The 15,985-nt window shown below is 37.5% G+C and overlaps 1 protein-coding gene and 1 long non-coding RNA gene across 4 annotated transcripts in view; one reads left to right on the top strand and one right to left on the bottom strand.

The window, feature by feature from the left end:
• The first annotated feature begins 587 nt into the window (after positions 1–587).
• Positions 588–2,620, top strand: LOC145215217 (uncharacterized). Of its 3 annotated transcripts, none has more exons than XR_013857231.1 (2): positions 588–2,007; positions 2,294–2,620. It is a non-coding gene; the product is annotated as an uncharacterized LOC145215217 (long non-coding RNA). The 3 variants fall into 3 exon arrangements; XR_013857233.1 differs by having other exon boundaries at positions 588–2,263; positions 2,338–2,620; XR_013857232.1 differs by having other exon boundaries at positions 588–2,263.
• Positions 2,621–6,871: 4,251 nt separating this feature from the next.
• LOC145215216 (mediator of RNA polymerase II transcription subunit 13-like) overlaps positions 6,872–15,985 on the bottom strand; it is a 46,861-nt gene continuing 37,747 nt past the window's right edge. Inside the window, exons 19-39 of the mRNA XM_080083890.1 lie at positions 13,658–13,814; positions 13,193–13,560; positions 12,471–12,976; positions 12,245–12,414; positions 12,065–12,184; positions 11,843–11,962; positions 11,335–11,505; positions 11,066–11,277; positions 10,792–10,924; positions 10,641–10,721; positions 10,213–10,366; positions 9,978–10,149; positions 9,723–9,914; positions 9,439–9,659; positions 9,223–9,380; positions 9,009–9,164; positions 8,758–8,946; positions 8,544–8,686; positions 7,968–8,160; positions 7,822–7,900; positions 6,872–7,761 (exon numbers count right to left, since the gene is read on the bottom strand). Coding sequence (XP_079940016.1) covers positions 7,629–7,761; positions 7,822–7,900; positions 7,968–8,160; positions 8,544–8,686; positions 8,758–8,946; positions 9,009–9,164; positions 9,223–9,380; positions 9,439–9,659; positions 9,723–9,914; positions 9,978–10,149; positions 10,213–10,366; positions 10,641–10,721; positions 10,792–10,924; positions 11,066–11,277; positions 11,335–11,505; positions 11,843–11,962; positions 12,065–12,184; positions 12,245–12,414; positions 12,471–12,976; positions 13,193–13,560; positions 13,658–13,814 — 3,828 coding nt within the window. The 3' untranslated portion in view covers positions 6,872–7,628. The remainder of the gene's footprint in view (positions 7,762–7,821; positions 7,901–7,967; positions 8,161–8,543; positions 8,687–8,757; positions 8,947–9,008; positions 9,165–9,222; positions 9,381–9,438; positions 9,660–9,722; positions 9,915–9,977; positions 10,150–10,212; positions 10,367–10,640; positions 10,722–10,791; positions 10,925–11,065; positions 11,278–11,334; positions 11,506–11,842; positions 11,963–12,064; positions 12,185–12,244; positions 12,415–12,470; positions 12,977–13,192; positions 13,561–13,657; positions 13,815–15,985) is intronic.

Below are 15,985 nucleotides of genomic sequence, written 5' to 3'. Positions count from 1 at the left end.
AAAACCTGGTTGACCCACTGGGTTAACCCTCAAACCCAAAAATCTTAAAATTTAAACGTATATTATACTGTAATTACTAAAGTGTATGACGCAAGAGTTCATATTTTATTGGTCAATTTGACAGGACCGTGTAGAGAGAGTAGAATTAACATTAAACAAAAAAGGGAGTTACAAAAAACAACCTGTACGGCCTGGGTAATTTGTCCGACCAAAACAAAACAGGAACCCGAAAATATGTTTTTTTTAAAAACGAACCGAACCAAACCCACCATAACATTAAAAATGAAACCTTGTCGATTCAGAGGCCATGTGAGAAGTCGTTCGAATCCCTGTGTAAATGTTATGCCAGAAAAGTCAAAGCGATTTAAAGACATCGGAGTTTCAAATAACACCGTTGCCCGACGCGTAATAAAACTGACAGCTGACTCGTATAAACAACTCTTGTCATTGGAAATGCCGCAAAGCCGTATCGTTTTTTTAACAAGGAAATAAATAGCACCCTGTCGTCGCATATGAGCGTCAGATAAGCAGGTGAAACTTGAAGCCGGTACTGTTAATACAGCATTGAATTATAGCACATCCAGTTAATGGGGCAGTTAATTAAAATATTAAATGGCCACACGATGTCGCCACGCAACAGTTATAGTTAGCGGCGGATTTGTATTGCGGGGCTACTGTTGTCTGATAAAATCGAACGTTTGAAAGAAAAATTTAAGAAATTAATCATATTGCTGCTACAATGTCACAATACTATTGTGTGCCAATTTGCCTGGAAAGTAAAGGTGGCCATAAATTTCCACTTAACAGTCAACTGCATGAGAAAAGGAAGGTGACTATCAAGCGTTGTGACCCTTAAACTGAAAAGTTGTGGAAACCGATAATTTATTTATTCTATCAGATGAAAGAAATACATGGCCAGCACGAGAAGTTGTTGATCAATCAATGATCGCCAAATTTAAACAGCAGTTTCCTGCTACCAGAGTTATTTTAGATGCCACAAAAATTATAAAAAAAAAAAAAATGTTAAAGCTCAAAATTCCACATATTCAACATGTAAAAATACCATAAGGATTCTGGTTGGAATTTTACCAAAAGGGCTAGTGACTTTTCTAAGTAATTTTCATGGAGGATGTACAAGTGATATGCTAGTAATAGAAGATTCTGTACTATACTAAAATGTCTCAGAGTTTTCTTAACCCGTAGACAGCATTATGGCAGATAGAGGAATCAGAGTGCAATATTTGTTTACATCCTTTGATATATTTGTTAACATCCCTAACAATGCTAAAAGGAAAAAGCCAGCTTGAAAATATTTCAGTAGTAACTAAAGGAGAGGCATACTGCATCAGAAAGGATCCATGTTGAGAGAGTCATAGGACTAGCTAAAATATACAATATATTAAAGCAATCCATGCCTCAGTATGCTGCATCTGTCAAATAAACTTATTTTTGTTTGTTTTATGGGGACAAATGTTAGCCAATGTATTGTTAGAGATAAGTGTTACATTTCTTTGTGTAGGCCTATGTCAGTTCTGTCCGGGACAATGTGTGTTGTTTTCCAAAAAGTACTAACATTTAGTATATAATTACTTAAACCAATGACCGATTCGCAATTTTTCTGCACAAATACATCTTTAAATGTATACACCATAAAGTAGCAGTACTGCTTATTAGCAATGCCCAAATGTCCTTGAATCTGAAAACTTAAAAATCTTCGAATTCATACACCACAAAGTAGCAGTACTGCTTATTAGCAATGCCCATTTGTCCCTGAATCTGAAAGTAGTATTTATGATTTTTTTAATTGAAGGCTGTCACTCACAAATTCAGATATGGGAAGTTAGCACCTTCGGTAATAATTGCAATCTTTCCCTAGATGGACATTTAATCTTAACCAAACCAGTTTTCTCTTGCTTTGCATCTGGTGTTGCAGCAAAGTATGGCTGTTGGTTGTCAATAAACAGACCTGCCGCACTCATGTGGATATTTTTTGTTTTGCTGAACAAAGTAAGTGCCCTTTTTTCATACATTTTGCCATGACATATTGCTCCTGTGGACAGTACAAACTTAGAGTCACATAGTTTTGCATATTTCTTCTTTCAGTTGCCAAAATAATATCCCTAAATTTTGGTGCTGTTATGCGAAACTTTCATTGGTTAACATTCCTTGCACTTACTTTGTTCAGTTGTGTTTCATTCAATTTTTTAATTTGTAGAAAACAAGGTTTACAAGTCACCACTATACAGTACATGTAATAAATAAAGTGAGTGATTACTTTTCAATTGTGTTGCAGGGTGGTGAAACGTTTGAAGCTGATCTGTATCAATTGTGTTGCAGGGTGGTGAAACGTTTGAAGCTGATCTGTATATGTTTGCATGTAGCAACAGGTCCTCTTCCTGCTGCACACTCACATTCTGAATTTACAATTTCTCCACTGTTTTCAAGTTTTATTTTGACATCATATGAAACATTTTTTTCAGTGAAGCATGTACAATGCCACTTAAATAAAACTTAGATCAACATTTCAGACTAAGCGTCCTTTCACAATAGCCTTCACATCACTGTTGGAAATTTTGTCACATGTGGACTTGAAATGAAATAAACTTTCACTTGTTCCTCAGTTGTGTGTGGTATTTGATTCTAGCTGATTATTTGAGTAAACTCTACTTTATGCCACTGTAACTCAGAGCTGCTACCTACATTCTCCATCAAGCTCACAGCACAAGTGAAGTTGTCATTCCTATCATGAGCCTGAAGTCTGTGTACAAGTAGTTATGCAGAGAAAAAACAAGAAGCTATTGCAAAAAAACACAGAAATACAACGCATCTTAAAATTAAATCCTCCTTCTTGCCAGTTATTTTGGGACATCTTTTATTTAACTCAGATTTCCATTTAGAATAATCCATTTTTAGTTGATTTAAGTTGGCAAATAACGATGTTTAGTGGTAAAAATATGAGAGTAGTGTTGACGGAGTAATGCGAAATTTAGGCCTTTCGATTTGTGCCGTTATGACAACTATAACTGTTGCGTGGCGACACCATGCGGAATTTTCGACCCCTTAACTGCCCCATTGCGTAACAAGACTTGACAAATAAGTTGCGATTAACCGGATTTGCCTGTATGACAGTATGAAAACTTGCCCATTCGTACATAGGTTCTTTTTAAATTTACGCCAGGCCTGTTAAAGGCGTGTACCGAATCAGCTGGTCTCCCAAGCATTCCTATATGGCAGCGGTTCCCAACCTGTGGGTCGCCTGGCAATTTGCCTGGGGTCGCCTAAGGGAATGGCTCCCAACTCATTTTAGGCCATAGACTAATTTAACAAATAAAAAACAAAAGAACTGGGCACCACATTCCTCCCCTTCATTGTTTTTTAAAGTATGTAAACTAATAACTACATCTGGGGTGGATCTTTAATTTTCGAAGACTTAATTGTTTTCACAAAATGCTAATTATTGCCTTGTATTACGTAATAATACTGCATTCACATAATCATCAAGTCAGAACCTGCCAACTTGTTTTGTATTCTCGCGATAATATCACTATCCTCCAATTATAACTTAATAGTCAACAGAACTAAAAATTAATTTGTAAAATTTCAGGCTGTCAATGATGCATCGAAAGACAAGTATTAGGAAAAGAAAGTATAGTGAGAAATATATTTTGCGGTATTTAGAAGTCAATTTTAATGTATAGCCTACTAATTTTATCCCTGGGGTCATAGGCGGAACACCGTGGATATTTGGGTTTGTTTGTATCGGTATCTTACGAAACACCGTAAAATCTGAACAAATTTGGGAACAGTTTTGCTTTTGAACAAGCGTGCTGACGAAAAAGCAACTAGTTTGGTTGGTGCCTTACTTGTATGACGTCAAACACACAATTCTTGGCAGTGAATGATTGGCCACTATGGTGTACAATGCGATTGTTCTGTAATAAATGGTCACTTTGGGTGATACAAAAGCAACGACTTGACGAAACTGTTTCTAAACATTGCTAAACCAAAAAACCTTCAAGCGAATTGTTCCAAATCAATATTATTTTTATTTTAAAATTATTTTTAAAACATTTTTTTGTTAAAATTGACGAACTTGCTTTTTATTAAAAGTATATTGGGCTTTGAGTTGGAGCTCGTTTGGCTGCACGCATTAGTGACGTCATAAAATTGACGTCATAATTTAAATCCACCACCTTGCATTTTTGTAAAACTCGGCGCCTATACGTGGGGTCACCGCAACTTGGGAACTGTTTTAAGGGATCGCGGCACCAGAAAGGTTGGGAACCGCTGCTATATGGCAAGGCAAAGGCTAGAAAAATCTAGCTTCTTTTTATTAATGTAGGCTAAGCTGGTGCTAGTATCAAACATAAGGTAGTGCTAGTGTCACGCTGAAACGTAAATTTCATCAAAATATGTATGCATCCAGCAAAAACGTTGTTGTTGAACATAAATGATGAACTGCGTGTCAGTAAAACCATAGTATACTAACATGGTAGTCCAGCTATTGTTACCGTCACGCTTGATTAACTCTGCACGCTTGTCGGATGCTTGCATTGAGTTGGGTGCCTGAAGAGCAGGAAAATGACAAAACTGTGCGTGTGTGGTCGGTTGTATGCATCTACCATGTGTAATATTACTACGTTTGGTTGGAATTATGCTGTTGGAGGGAATTTACTGAGTTTTTTTGCCTTTTAGTCCTTCTTTAACCGCGTTGAAGTGATTTTAGCGTGGTTTTACCTAACATATTCAAGGGTGCATAAAGCTTGTTACGGATCAAACTAAAGTCTGGTGAAAATGGAACTTTTCCAAACTGACTGCATTTTTAATAAACTGATGTTTAACGACTTTGACCCCGACCAGGAACTCGATCCGGACAGACGGAAAGTCAAGCTTAAACGAAGACCATATTTTTTCCAAAGTTACTCATTTTAAACTGTCAACAAGAGGTAGATTTTTCCTAAAAGAACTGATTAGATGAGAAACCATGCAAAAGAGTGATGTGAAGCAAAAAGTTTATTTGAAAAAAAATCAAGGTACAAAAACAATTTCTAGACATCATAAACAACTAATAAAGTGGTGCAGAAAAACAGTCAAATACTGTGATAAGTAACATGGAGTTTAAAGTATTTGGAAGGTGATGTTTTGTTCAAGGCAAAAAACAATTTTGCAAAAGTAAGTAAAATTGTTAGCAAGTTGTCCACCATGCAATCGCAGGGCCAGCTGGTTTCTTTTATGGAGCAAGGGCCTGGAAGTCTCACTTATCCTTCATTAGAGTTACTTCAACTTTCTCAAAGTGTGTACCTGAAATGAGAGAAAGTTTTTTAGCCAACCAACAAGCTAGACTTTTTTTGTGTATTGCAAAAGTTTTCTATGATCCTCATTATGAAAGTTTCCAAAATAGGACATGTGATATTCTGAAAGTTGATATGGATAAAGAGAAAGTACCCAATAGGTTTTAATATTCGTGGATTTATTTATTCATGTCTTGTCATTCACGTTTGCCAAAAAGCTCTTTTCTAAAATGTTCCAAAGGTCTAAAAGAGGAGCTCTGAAAAATAAATCAAAATGACTGTCAAAAGTGCCTGTACTTTCTGCACAAATGTGCTTCTTTTTTAAAATTACAAAATATGAAACTACTTTATGTTAGCTTTTTAATAATAATGTTATAGCTAACAGTAGGCTACTATGAAAATCGTATCCGAGTGCAGTATAAAGCCAAGTGATTTACTAATTATAGGATTTTGAAAACAGAAGCTGTAGAAGTAAACAGTGCACACTGTTTCGACCTATAAGGTCTCATCAGTACAGCTGATTAAAAGACATATGCCATATTGGTTAGTGTAGCCATCTGATGGCCCTCCAGTTTGTTGGAAGTAACAGGCAGAACATTAATTCCTCACCAAATCTGTTCAATACCACAAATGGGTATAAACCACAGAAAAAAAACTGATTTTTAATGCCTAAGCAACTGCTGGGGAACCAAAGTGATGACAATATGATTAATAAGCCAATAGATAGATGATAAGTAAGCTGCAAATACTGCTCACTGTTTTGACTTGTAAGGTCTCATCAGCGCACATGATGATAAGACATAGGACATGTTGGCTAGTGTAGTAACATGCTGAAAAACCTTGCCTCGCCAATTCGGTTCATTGCCGCAATTTTAAAGCAATTCTTACAAAAAAGATGCCTGTCTATAAGTTTTTAAAAATATACTTTAAAGAGTTCATACAATTGAAAGCTAAAAACGTTTTAATAGCTCTACATACATTAAACAATAAACCCAATAACTAAAAAACTTTAAAACAGACACAGATTTGTCGCCAGCGGCTTTTCAAAACTAGCTGTTTACCATGTACCTCATACAAAACTTCAGGCGACGTGCAGTGTTATTCATGCGTAACCGAAATGCGCAGGATAATAAAAGAAACGAGAGGAAAAGAGGAGCTGGACTACCATGTTAGTATACTATGGTAAAACCGCGTTACAATTTTTAATAAAGGTCAAGGTCTACTTGGTTCCGTACGGCGGGAGTTCATCACTGGTCAGCAAATACGTATTGCGAAAAAGAAAAACAGTCAAGCACAACTCGTTGCACCACAACGTGGCTTGATTATGTAGCTTTTAATGTCTGTAAAAGTAATTGCTTTTATGTTGAATGTTTAAACATAACAGATACGTCTGGCGTCTGCAATATGAACTGAATTTAGGTTTAACCACTTTTTGACCAAAACGTGGAACGTATGCCACACAGCGCAGAAATATTTGAACAATTGTCCTTTTTTAGCACACAAACATTTCCTGGTTATCGCTTTTATGTCTTTTTTTCATGCAAACATAAGGCCCTTTCCCGATGTGGACAGAATAAAAGTATAGGTTTTATATTTTATTTACGCAAATCATGATATCGTATGTACAAAAACCCACACGAGTTGGACACCCAGGTGAACACATATCGGGGCTAAGCAATATGTTAAGTGGTGTACCAAAACAAATACGGCGAATTAAACTTAAACTGTTTAGTGCGGAACACCTTTGCTTATTGACATTTTGCAAAGCAAGAAAACTTGCCACGAAAGTACGAGGCAGGTCAGACAGTAAAACATAAGGTTATTAAAACTTGTACAAAATATGTTCAAAAACGAAAAAATACTTCAATAATGCATTTCATTTAAGAATACGGAAACGACCCCAAGCAAAACGAGGTGATTCCAGGTCAACGGCAGTGATCGTTTTTGGACTGCGGAGATGTTTTCACGGATTTCTTACACAAGCGGACCCGGATTAATAAATACATGCGAGTGATAAAAATGTTTGTGCCTCACCCATGATTATTTTGCCCGACCACTGTAATATTGCACTTGAATGTCAACACTTTTAAAGGCAGCCGCTTAATTGTATTGTAAGGCTGACAACGAGCGATCGCGGTCTGATGACCTTGGCTAGAAACGTTCACATGAAAATAAAAACCTGACCAAAGTACCAGAAGAGTATACTATTGTGTCCACATTTATCATGTTTTTTTTCTCGAAAATTAAGATGTCTTGTGTAGTGCATTAAAACAGCTAATTCGGGCACACATAGGATGTGAAGTTAAAAATGCGATTAAATTCACCATTTATTAAATTTCATAATAAATTTTGAATCAACTGGTACAATTGCATCAAAGAAAGACAGTGAACCGGCAAACAAGATCGTCTGTCACGAGTCGCTGGATCACGACTGAGCCATGACAATGCGTTGTAACATTCCAAAACAAACCTAATAAAACAGCAATCGGACTTGTTAAATCTGCATTTTGTTGACATTATGACAATATACCTTAAAGTCACTGCGGTTTTGTTTGAATCTAAAGGGTGCTGTTCCGTCTTACCCCCAGGGGAAGGCTCGGTACTGGTTGCTGTTTGGAAAATGAAGTTAGTTTCTCAGTGTGACTACCATTACAACGACAATAACCAAATACTTACCTTGAATGTGCAGTGCAGAACGGAAAAACACTGGATTTCGGTGTTGGGCGACAGGACAAGTTCTCCAAAACCAGGAGGGCAAAGGACCAGGTGGGGCGGTAGAGACAAGATAACCAAGTGCAAGAGGTTGTTGGGAAAGTGGTTCTTCAGTTCCAGTACCATCGATTGGCAAAAGAGGTTCGGCAGTTTGACGCTGCAAAAAATATACATTAAACCTTAACAAAAAAAGCATTTAGAGTAGCAACAGTTCGAAAAAATCAGTAAGCCTTATTGCAGAGAAACGCGTACTAGGCACTGCATAGAGTTTTACATTCGTAAAGCCAGGTCAAAAAGAGAGGAGAATCATTTACCACTTCCTTCAGAAAATTTCCTTGGATTTGTATGGCACCAAAATTTTTAACCTGTGGAAAAACAACCAACGACGGGTGGCAGCTATTCTGAGATTTTAAAGTCCGATACAGTACTGATAATTTTCAACATAGTCGTTTTGCGTCGTAAAACGTATTGATCTATCTAGTCTAGAACTTAGCAAGAAACAACAATATTGTTAACGCCACAGAGTGAAAAAGCATTTACCTTTACAACATCATCCTCCTCCATAGCAAACGGGAGTGGATTTGGGTTTGGTGAAGTAGGGCCCAAAAAATTGTTTACGTTTAACAGATTAATCAACATGTCATCCTCCTCCGATAGTCCGTCGATATCAGGAAGAATTAGTTCTGCAAATTGTCAAAGTCCGATCAGTTTGCAATTCATGTAGCAGACGCCATTAACAATGTATTAAATGTACCAGGTCCGGTTGGACCCAGGTAAGGATCTTCTCCGTTTGCCGACTGGTAGGTGGTTGGAGTAGGTTGCGCCACAGCTGAAGTAGGAAACACATAAATGTGAGTGCACGATATGTCTTCCGGGGTCTTCAACTGTGCATTTTGACTGGAGCTATTACTAGAGCGTCCGAAGTTGTTGGTTTGCACCACATCTGTCCAAAAGCAAAAACATTTGCTTTAGGCCAAGCACGACAAATAAAAATTGCTTATGTACCTGGCATAAGCATAAGTGCACTGTCGGGTTCCAGCGATGTAAGACAAGCGCTGACCAGAAAAGTACTTTCCCCCGTATGCTGCAACTTGCACTGTGAACAGTGTGAACGTTGCCCGCTTAAAAGCAGGTTCTTACGATTCAAATATTTGGCCCAATCTGCAACACACAAGTCCGTTTGAAAGATCGTTCCAATATCAAATAAATTCAAAGTTACCGCGAATTTCCCCGTGACTTAATCGTCCCAACCGGCCAATCACAATGCGCCACGCCTTGGTTGAAAGTTTGGAAATAATGCAAGTGCAAAATTCCCACAGTTTTCGAATGGCTTCACCCCTTACAGAAACCCGATGTTTTCGCGACACTAACATTCGTCTGAAAGTAACACAAAAAACTACTGTACCGTCCAACACCATGAACGCAATTGACATACCTCGGCGGAACATCGATATTAATGCAACAAGTTTCAAGTATTTCTCCACATTGATCGGTGGCCGAAGCAAGCACGTATTTTTGGTTGTGTGAAAGACAATAAGAAACAAACAATACATCAGAGCCTTTATCTGTATTGCCTCCAACCGACGACTCAACATGGCGGTCACGTGGTAAACTTAGAACATAAGGTGGCGAAAAAAGCGAAGCGCCATCCATTCCCTATAATTGCGACAAAGGTTAGGTAAGATTGCAAACCACATACATATACTTCGACGAGCTCACGTTTATTTCTTGTAAAGTTTCTTTTTCAGACGCAGCAGGACCGAAACCCGTCATCGACTTGATGCTGTTTGTGTAATGCATATTCTTTTTGCACTGTGCAAAGGTATTAAAAGCTAATGAGCGGATGTTGTGCACAAACGAGTCCTGGTCGCCAGATGTGGTCGCCTGTGACATTTTTTCGACTGGAATGACCTGTCCAATGGACATGTTTAGTGATGACAGTATTGTTACATATATTTAAAAAAATAAAAGTACCTGAAAAAAAACATGATCGCACAAGGGTTTGCTGAGATACTTTTGCAACATTAGAAAACACTGCCACAATCCTCGAGAAAGGCAACCTTGAAAAGGATCAAGAAAAAACACAACAATGCTTGCTGCAGTTGCTGCGTTATATGATGTCAAACCACTTCGGGTGTCCTTGGAACTACAAAAAACAGATATTACCAGGTTAAATGATACAAAACTATTTGCATCATCAGCAACCAACCTGTTTTGTGAGGTAGTATTGGAGACATTTTGCGATTGGGAGTTGTAATTGGAAAATTGGAGAATATTTGAGGTTATGTTGTGGGATCGTGATCGTACATCGCGAACATGAAGCGATGATAAATCCAAACTTGGTTCAGCATTTAGTAGAGGGGCTACAAAGCAGGGTGAGAGGTTCTTGTTTTTAAATTTCATGTTTTACTTGCATCAGAATTTTACTCATTGTAAGCAGTGATACAACCAGTTTCTTTATTTGAGGTATGAAACTTCCGATGCCGATAAAATATGAAATTTACGAACAAACAAAATTTAAGTTTAAGCAACCTATGTGAAAGTTAAAAACAAAGCGTTTTATGAGAAGAAAAAACTCATGGATCCGAAATAACGGTGGGGTTGCACAGCGTTCTAGATACAAAAATTGTAACTTACCAAGTATGTTAACCGTAGTTTTGGCATAAAGAAGCAGCTTGCGGATGCTGTCCTCTGAAACTGATTTGTCCATGTGTTTAACTGAAACAAAAGATACCTTCATTATACCGTGAAAAAAGCAAACTGTTCAGATTTAAAATGTATGACGAACCTGAACCAATGTACTCTAAAAACCAGTTGTCCAGAGGGGTCTGGGATAAATTCGCGTTGTTCTCACTAATTCGAAGCAATCCGTTATCGCGCAAAACGCGGTTGATGGGTTTCAGTTTTCCTAATCGGCAAGACTACCAAACAAATCATTTAAAAAGCCAACCACACAATACTCGGTAAAAATAGAACTGTCCGAAAATTAAAGTTATAAGAATTAGAATCGTTAAGCTACTAGATCAGAGTGTTTAGCATAATTACGGTTGCCATCCGAGTACCTCATACACCGATCCGAGTTCTTTGAAAAAATATTTTGTGCTTGTTGAAACATCGTCACTATCGGGACACATGACAACATAGGCAACATCGCGTTGGCGAGAGTAGGGTTCAAGAAATAACTTTTCCCAGTAATTCAATGCTTGCGGCGACACACATAACCAATCCTGGTCGTAACCAACGACCATTGACGGGATAGGCTGAGGCTCGGCATCTGAAGAAAAAAACACCGTTCAACCACTGGTTGTTATTGTAGTTTTTAAATCAGTACTTTTTCCAGCTTCTTTACAAAACTCTCGCCACGTTAAAGGGCCTTTTACATGCTGCGTTGTTCCAAACGAACGGGATGTTCTTTTCTTTTGAATAGCATCTTGCAAGACTGGCTTCAAAGAGATAAGCAACCGAAAGACATCCAAAGTACTGGCACACTTTAATACGTCACCTATAACAAATATGAAAAAATAACAACAAGCATAAAAATAGATTCGTAGACCCAAAACAAAAAAGCATTTTCAAAGGGGTGCTTGGGAAAACTTATCAATAACTCAGTGATTCTGAAACTACTCCCACTGGCATACCACCTATATATCAAATAAATTTGGCTACACTACAACCTCTAACATCACTACAGTACTCTTTGTTGCATCACGAATGTGTGACATGCATTTCAAAGTAATTATGGCACAGTTATGCATGATGCATAATATTTCATACGCATCTAAAGTAAGCTCATGTACCATCAGTATGGCCTTCGAAACCATGAACAATGATCAACTTACTTTCAGTTTGTTTCCATGGATGTATGGGTGGAGCATTTAACACATCAACTTCAATTCGTAAAGGAGGTTCCATTGCTGAAAGACTGGCACTTAAAGCTTGAGCAATTGCTTCACTTATATCTAAATAGCAAAGAATAAAACAATGATGCATAATGCCTAATATAAGGGCAATTTAACACCCTGTTAGATTCGAGTATGAACCAAACAACAGTCCAAACTTACCATGTTTTACAATCACATTGTCATAGTTTGGTACTGGAGAATTTCTCACAGTTTGCTTGCATATGTCAACAATACTAAATGGAGATGAGCAATGTTCCAAAACAATTCGAATAATCTCATCTGAAAGAAATGTTTGTCAAAATTTGTCAGTAACTTATAATCCATATAGCCATATCTTACCTTCAATATCAGTCAGTTTCTGGGCAATTTTTGATTGGTTTAAGTGTCTTTTTTTAAACTGAGCTTCTCTAAATTCTAAAATAGTATTCTCAAACCGTTTTCCAACCACATCAAACTCGTCTTCCAAAAAAAGTCCGCTACCAACTGATGCCATGCGATTTCGGACAGCACTACATAAACAATCATTGTGCAAAAAAACAAAATTCGACAACAACATTTTACAAACCTAAAGCCGCAGGTACATGCAAAAGGAGAGTCTTTTCCGGAAATAGCAGGTAAATATCCAAACTCTACATCAGCTCCAGTGATATTGGAGTTGCACACACATAATGCACATTGATCAAAAGAATGGTCTCGAAACAAATTCATGACTGAGTCTGACAACAAAAGGTTCATACAAATCGCAGCATTGCCATGCTGATCATAGTAGCTACGTCTTGGAGTTATTAGAGAGGAAGGTGTAGTCATTGAGGACAGAGGAGAATCTAGTTGGTCAACACTTCGAATGCCAGAGCGCCCAGGAGTTCTTGGTGTTGGAACAGACAACTGAGCAGGGGATTGTTGGAAAGCCTGCACAGAAGCTGGGGTTTTAACCGATGTTCGACCTGGTGTACCAGGAGTTCTGACACAGTTTGCAGGAGTTGCAGGAGTTAGTGGTTGAAATCCAACATATTCCTCGCTTGGTGTAGGTAAGGGATAGGCAGGAGGAGGCTGAACAATCGTTGCTGGGAGCTATAAAGCAATATATTATGACATGATTATCATATGTACACTTTCAATATTTACCATTTATATGTTAATCTGCATATGTTATATTATTTCTGATTGTGACATTACATAAAAATCATTTGTTTTAAATTATATGGACAAACCTGCATTAAACAACAAACAAAAACAGGAAAGCAAATAGATAAAAACAGGGCACCCATAAACAACACATTTACAAACCTGCCATGTTGGAGTGTAGGACACAGTACTTGGAGGTAGGTCAAGGGTAAGGCACTTCACAGGAGCATATGCAAAGGGGGTTGGGTAGTTTTCTGTTTTGTGACAGCTGTGTGTTGAAAGTAATTCTGAGTGTCTTGTCATAGATATTGGGGAAGCCAGACTTATGTTGGACAAATTTGGCTGTATATCGGGCTGATCACAGTCTATCAAACCATTTCTGTACTGGCAGGAGATTGTTGGTTCAGGTGATGATAGGAGATTGTCATTGCTCAAGGGCTGGGGCAAAGTTTGTCGAATCTCAGGGGAGAAGGGCTGACAAGGTTCCAAAGATGGTGGAGTTGGATATATCCTTTGCAAGTCAACATTAGCTGTAAACATTGAAATTCCAAAATAACAGTTAAAGACCTGCTTCCAAACAAAGTGCAATGACAGTGTTTAGTCATTTGTGTGTCAAAAGTTACTCACACGTAAGATCTGTTGCCATTGCAGCAGTAACACTGGGCTGGTATGGAACAGTATTTGGCCTTTGTTGATGCTGAATTTCATCAGCATCATCTGGGGGAGTAGGAACACCTGCCTCTTCTTCTTCAAACATTCCACCATCCAAGTCAGTCATAGAAAACTGTAAATTCACAAATGGACAAAGCTTGATGAGTTTACTTCATTTCAAGACAATAAAAATGTACCGAAAATAAAACCACACAAGCTTATTCTTGTGAGAAAATATGGTGGAGCATAGTCAACATGGTAGCAAAGTAACAAGACCAAGTGCACATAGGCGCCGAACACGGACACACCGAACAACCACATGATAAAACAGTTTAGGAAAGTAAACTAGAAGAGTGGCTTTCAGATATACTTCCATTTTATATATTCTATACGATATTTACCAATTTACTATACACATCATTTGATCTACACATATGATTGTTTTTGTAAACAAAAACTAATGGGTCCCACATGTGTGTTTGTGCGGATTTACGGTAAACAAATGTTGCGGCGATTTTTTGATTCTTACGGACAAATTTTTAGAAAGCATTAACCCAACAATAAAAAAAAATGTTCGTATTCTTTTTGCGCTATTATTGTCATATAATTACAAAAACATTGAAAAAACGATACAAATACTTCAATTTAATCTCTTGCTTCGACCCAGATATTGTCGTCCGAAGTCGGGTTTTAAACAAATTTTCCTACAAAGCCTTAATAGTTATATTACAGACACTATAAATTAAACAGCCATTTGCTACACAGGTATACATAACAAATTGTTTTTTACTTAACTTTGTTTCGCAAAACAACTACCATTGAGCTTTAGTAACCTCTTTTGACACCGTTTTCAATAGCAAGCAGACTTAGTGTAAAACAATACCGGTTTGCCTAATTTATATTTGAGTATTGATTTGTCAAAAATAATGAAGCTACGTTATGACGAAAATTCGATCTTAACTGTGTTTGTAATACCTACAAGTTGACCTTTAGTGACCTGTGGTCATACGGCGGCCAAGCTGACAACGAGAATTTTAAGACCATTTATCACGGCTTTTAAAAGAAATTATGTTTATTTTTTCACCTTTATGTTGATCAACAATGTTTTGCTTGACATTCACAAAACCGAAGCACTTTTATCAAATTTAAATTACGTCTCAGGCGTAAAACGTTCGCTGAAAGTGCGAGTGATAACTTATAAAACGACATGGCATTGCTGCGCAAAAACAGCTGATTTCTAATCACTGAAAAGACTGTCTCTTAAAATGTCTGTCCGGACGTCAAGCTGATCCCTTCTGCTCTGTACTAAACCGTTTTAATCGTAAACCAGTGAATGACTCCCTTGAGACTTCTGTCTGACTGACAGTGTACACAAACTATGGGCTGTGAAAGTCATTATTTGGCCGATTACGGCAAAATTTTGAATACTAAACGAGTAAACTACTGCAAACAATTGTTTGAAATTTCAGCACATTAGGGCTTGTATTTCGGGCCTAAAACCAAATAAGATTATTTCGGGATTTAAGGGGTGACGATTATTTCGGAGTTAAAGGGGTAAAAACTGGGTAAATCCAATAAAAAATTAGAAAAGTATTTAGAATACGTTACATTGCACCAACCAACAAAGCATGAAACTCTTAGATCATGTACTTTAGTCAGTACAGCCGTTTTAACTATTTTACATTTTGGGGGCTTGTGGGTGAACCGCTGGGTCATTTGGGGTCAAACTTTAGGAGGATCAGGTTTTAAACAATACCTAACATCTGTGTAAGTTTGAATAAGTTTAAAGCACTCTTTCTTGACCAAACACGTTTGACAAACCAGCGTTATACAGAAATGAATATTTTGGGGTTTAAGGGGTAAAAATGGGTAAATCCTGTTAAAAGTTAGAAAAATCTTTAGAAAACATCACATTGCACCAACCAACAGAGCACATAACTCCTAGATGATGTACTTTAGTCAGTACAGCCGTTTTAAAAAAATTACGTTTTGGGGGCATACGGGTGAACCGCTGGGTCATTTGGGGTCAAACTTCAGGAGGATCAAATTTGGATTAATATGTAACATCTGTCCAAATTTTAATAAATTTGGAGCACTCTTTCTTGACCAAACACGTTTAACAAACCAGCGTTAGACAGAAAAAAGAATAAAAAATACGGACAAAAACAACATGTGTCCCCTTCATAGAAGGGGACCCATAATTATGAGAAGTCAATTGTTCTCACTGCCTCTACCGCAAGGACAACGCTTATTAATATGTCACAAACTTATAAGTTGGTATATCACAAACGTATACTAACAAAT

Source organism: Phallusia mammillata, chromosome 2 (assembly GCF_965637545.1).
Source record: "Phallusia mammillata chromosome 2, kaPhaMamm4.hap1.1, whole genome shotgun sequence".
NCBI classification, from domain to species: Eukaryota; Metazoa; Chordata; class Ascidiacea; order Phlebobranchia; family Ascidiidae; genus Phallusia; species Phallusia mammillata.
This window is presented reverse-complemented; position numbering and strand designations above follow the sequence as displayed.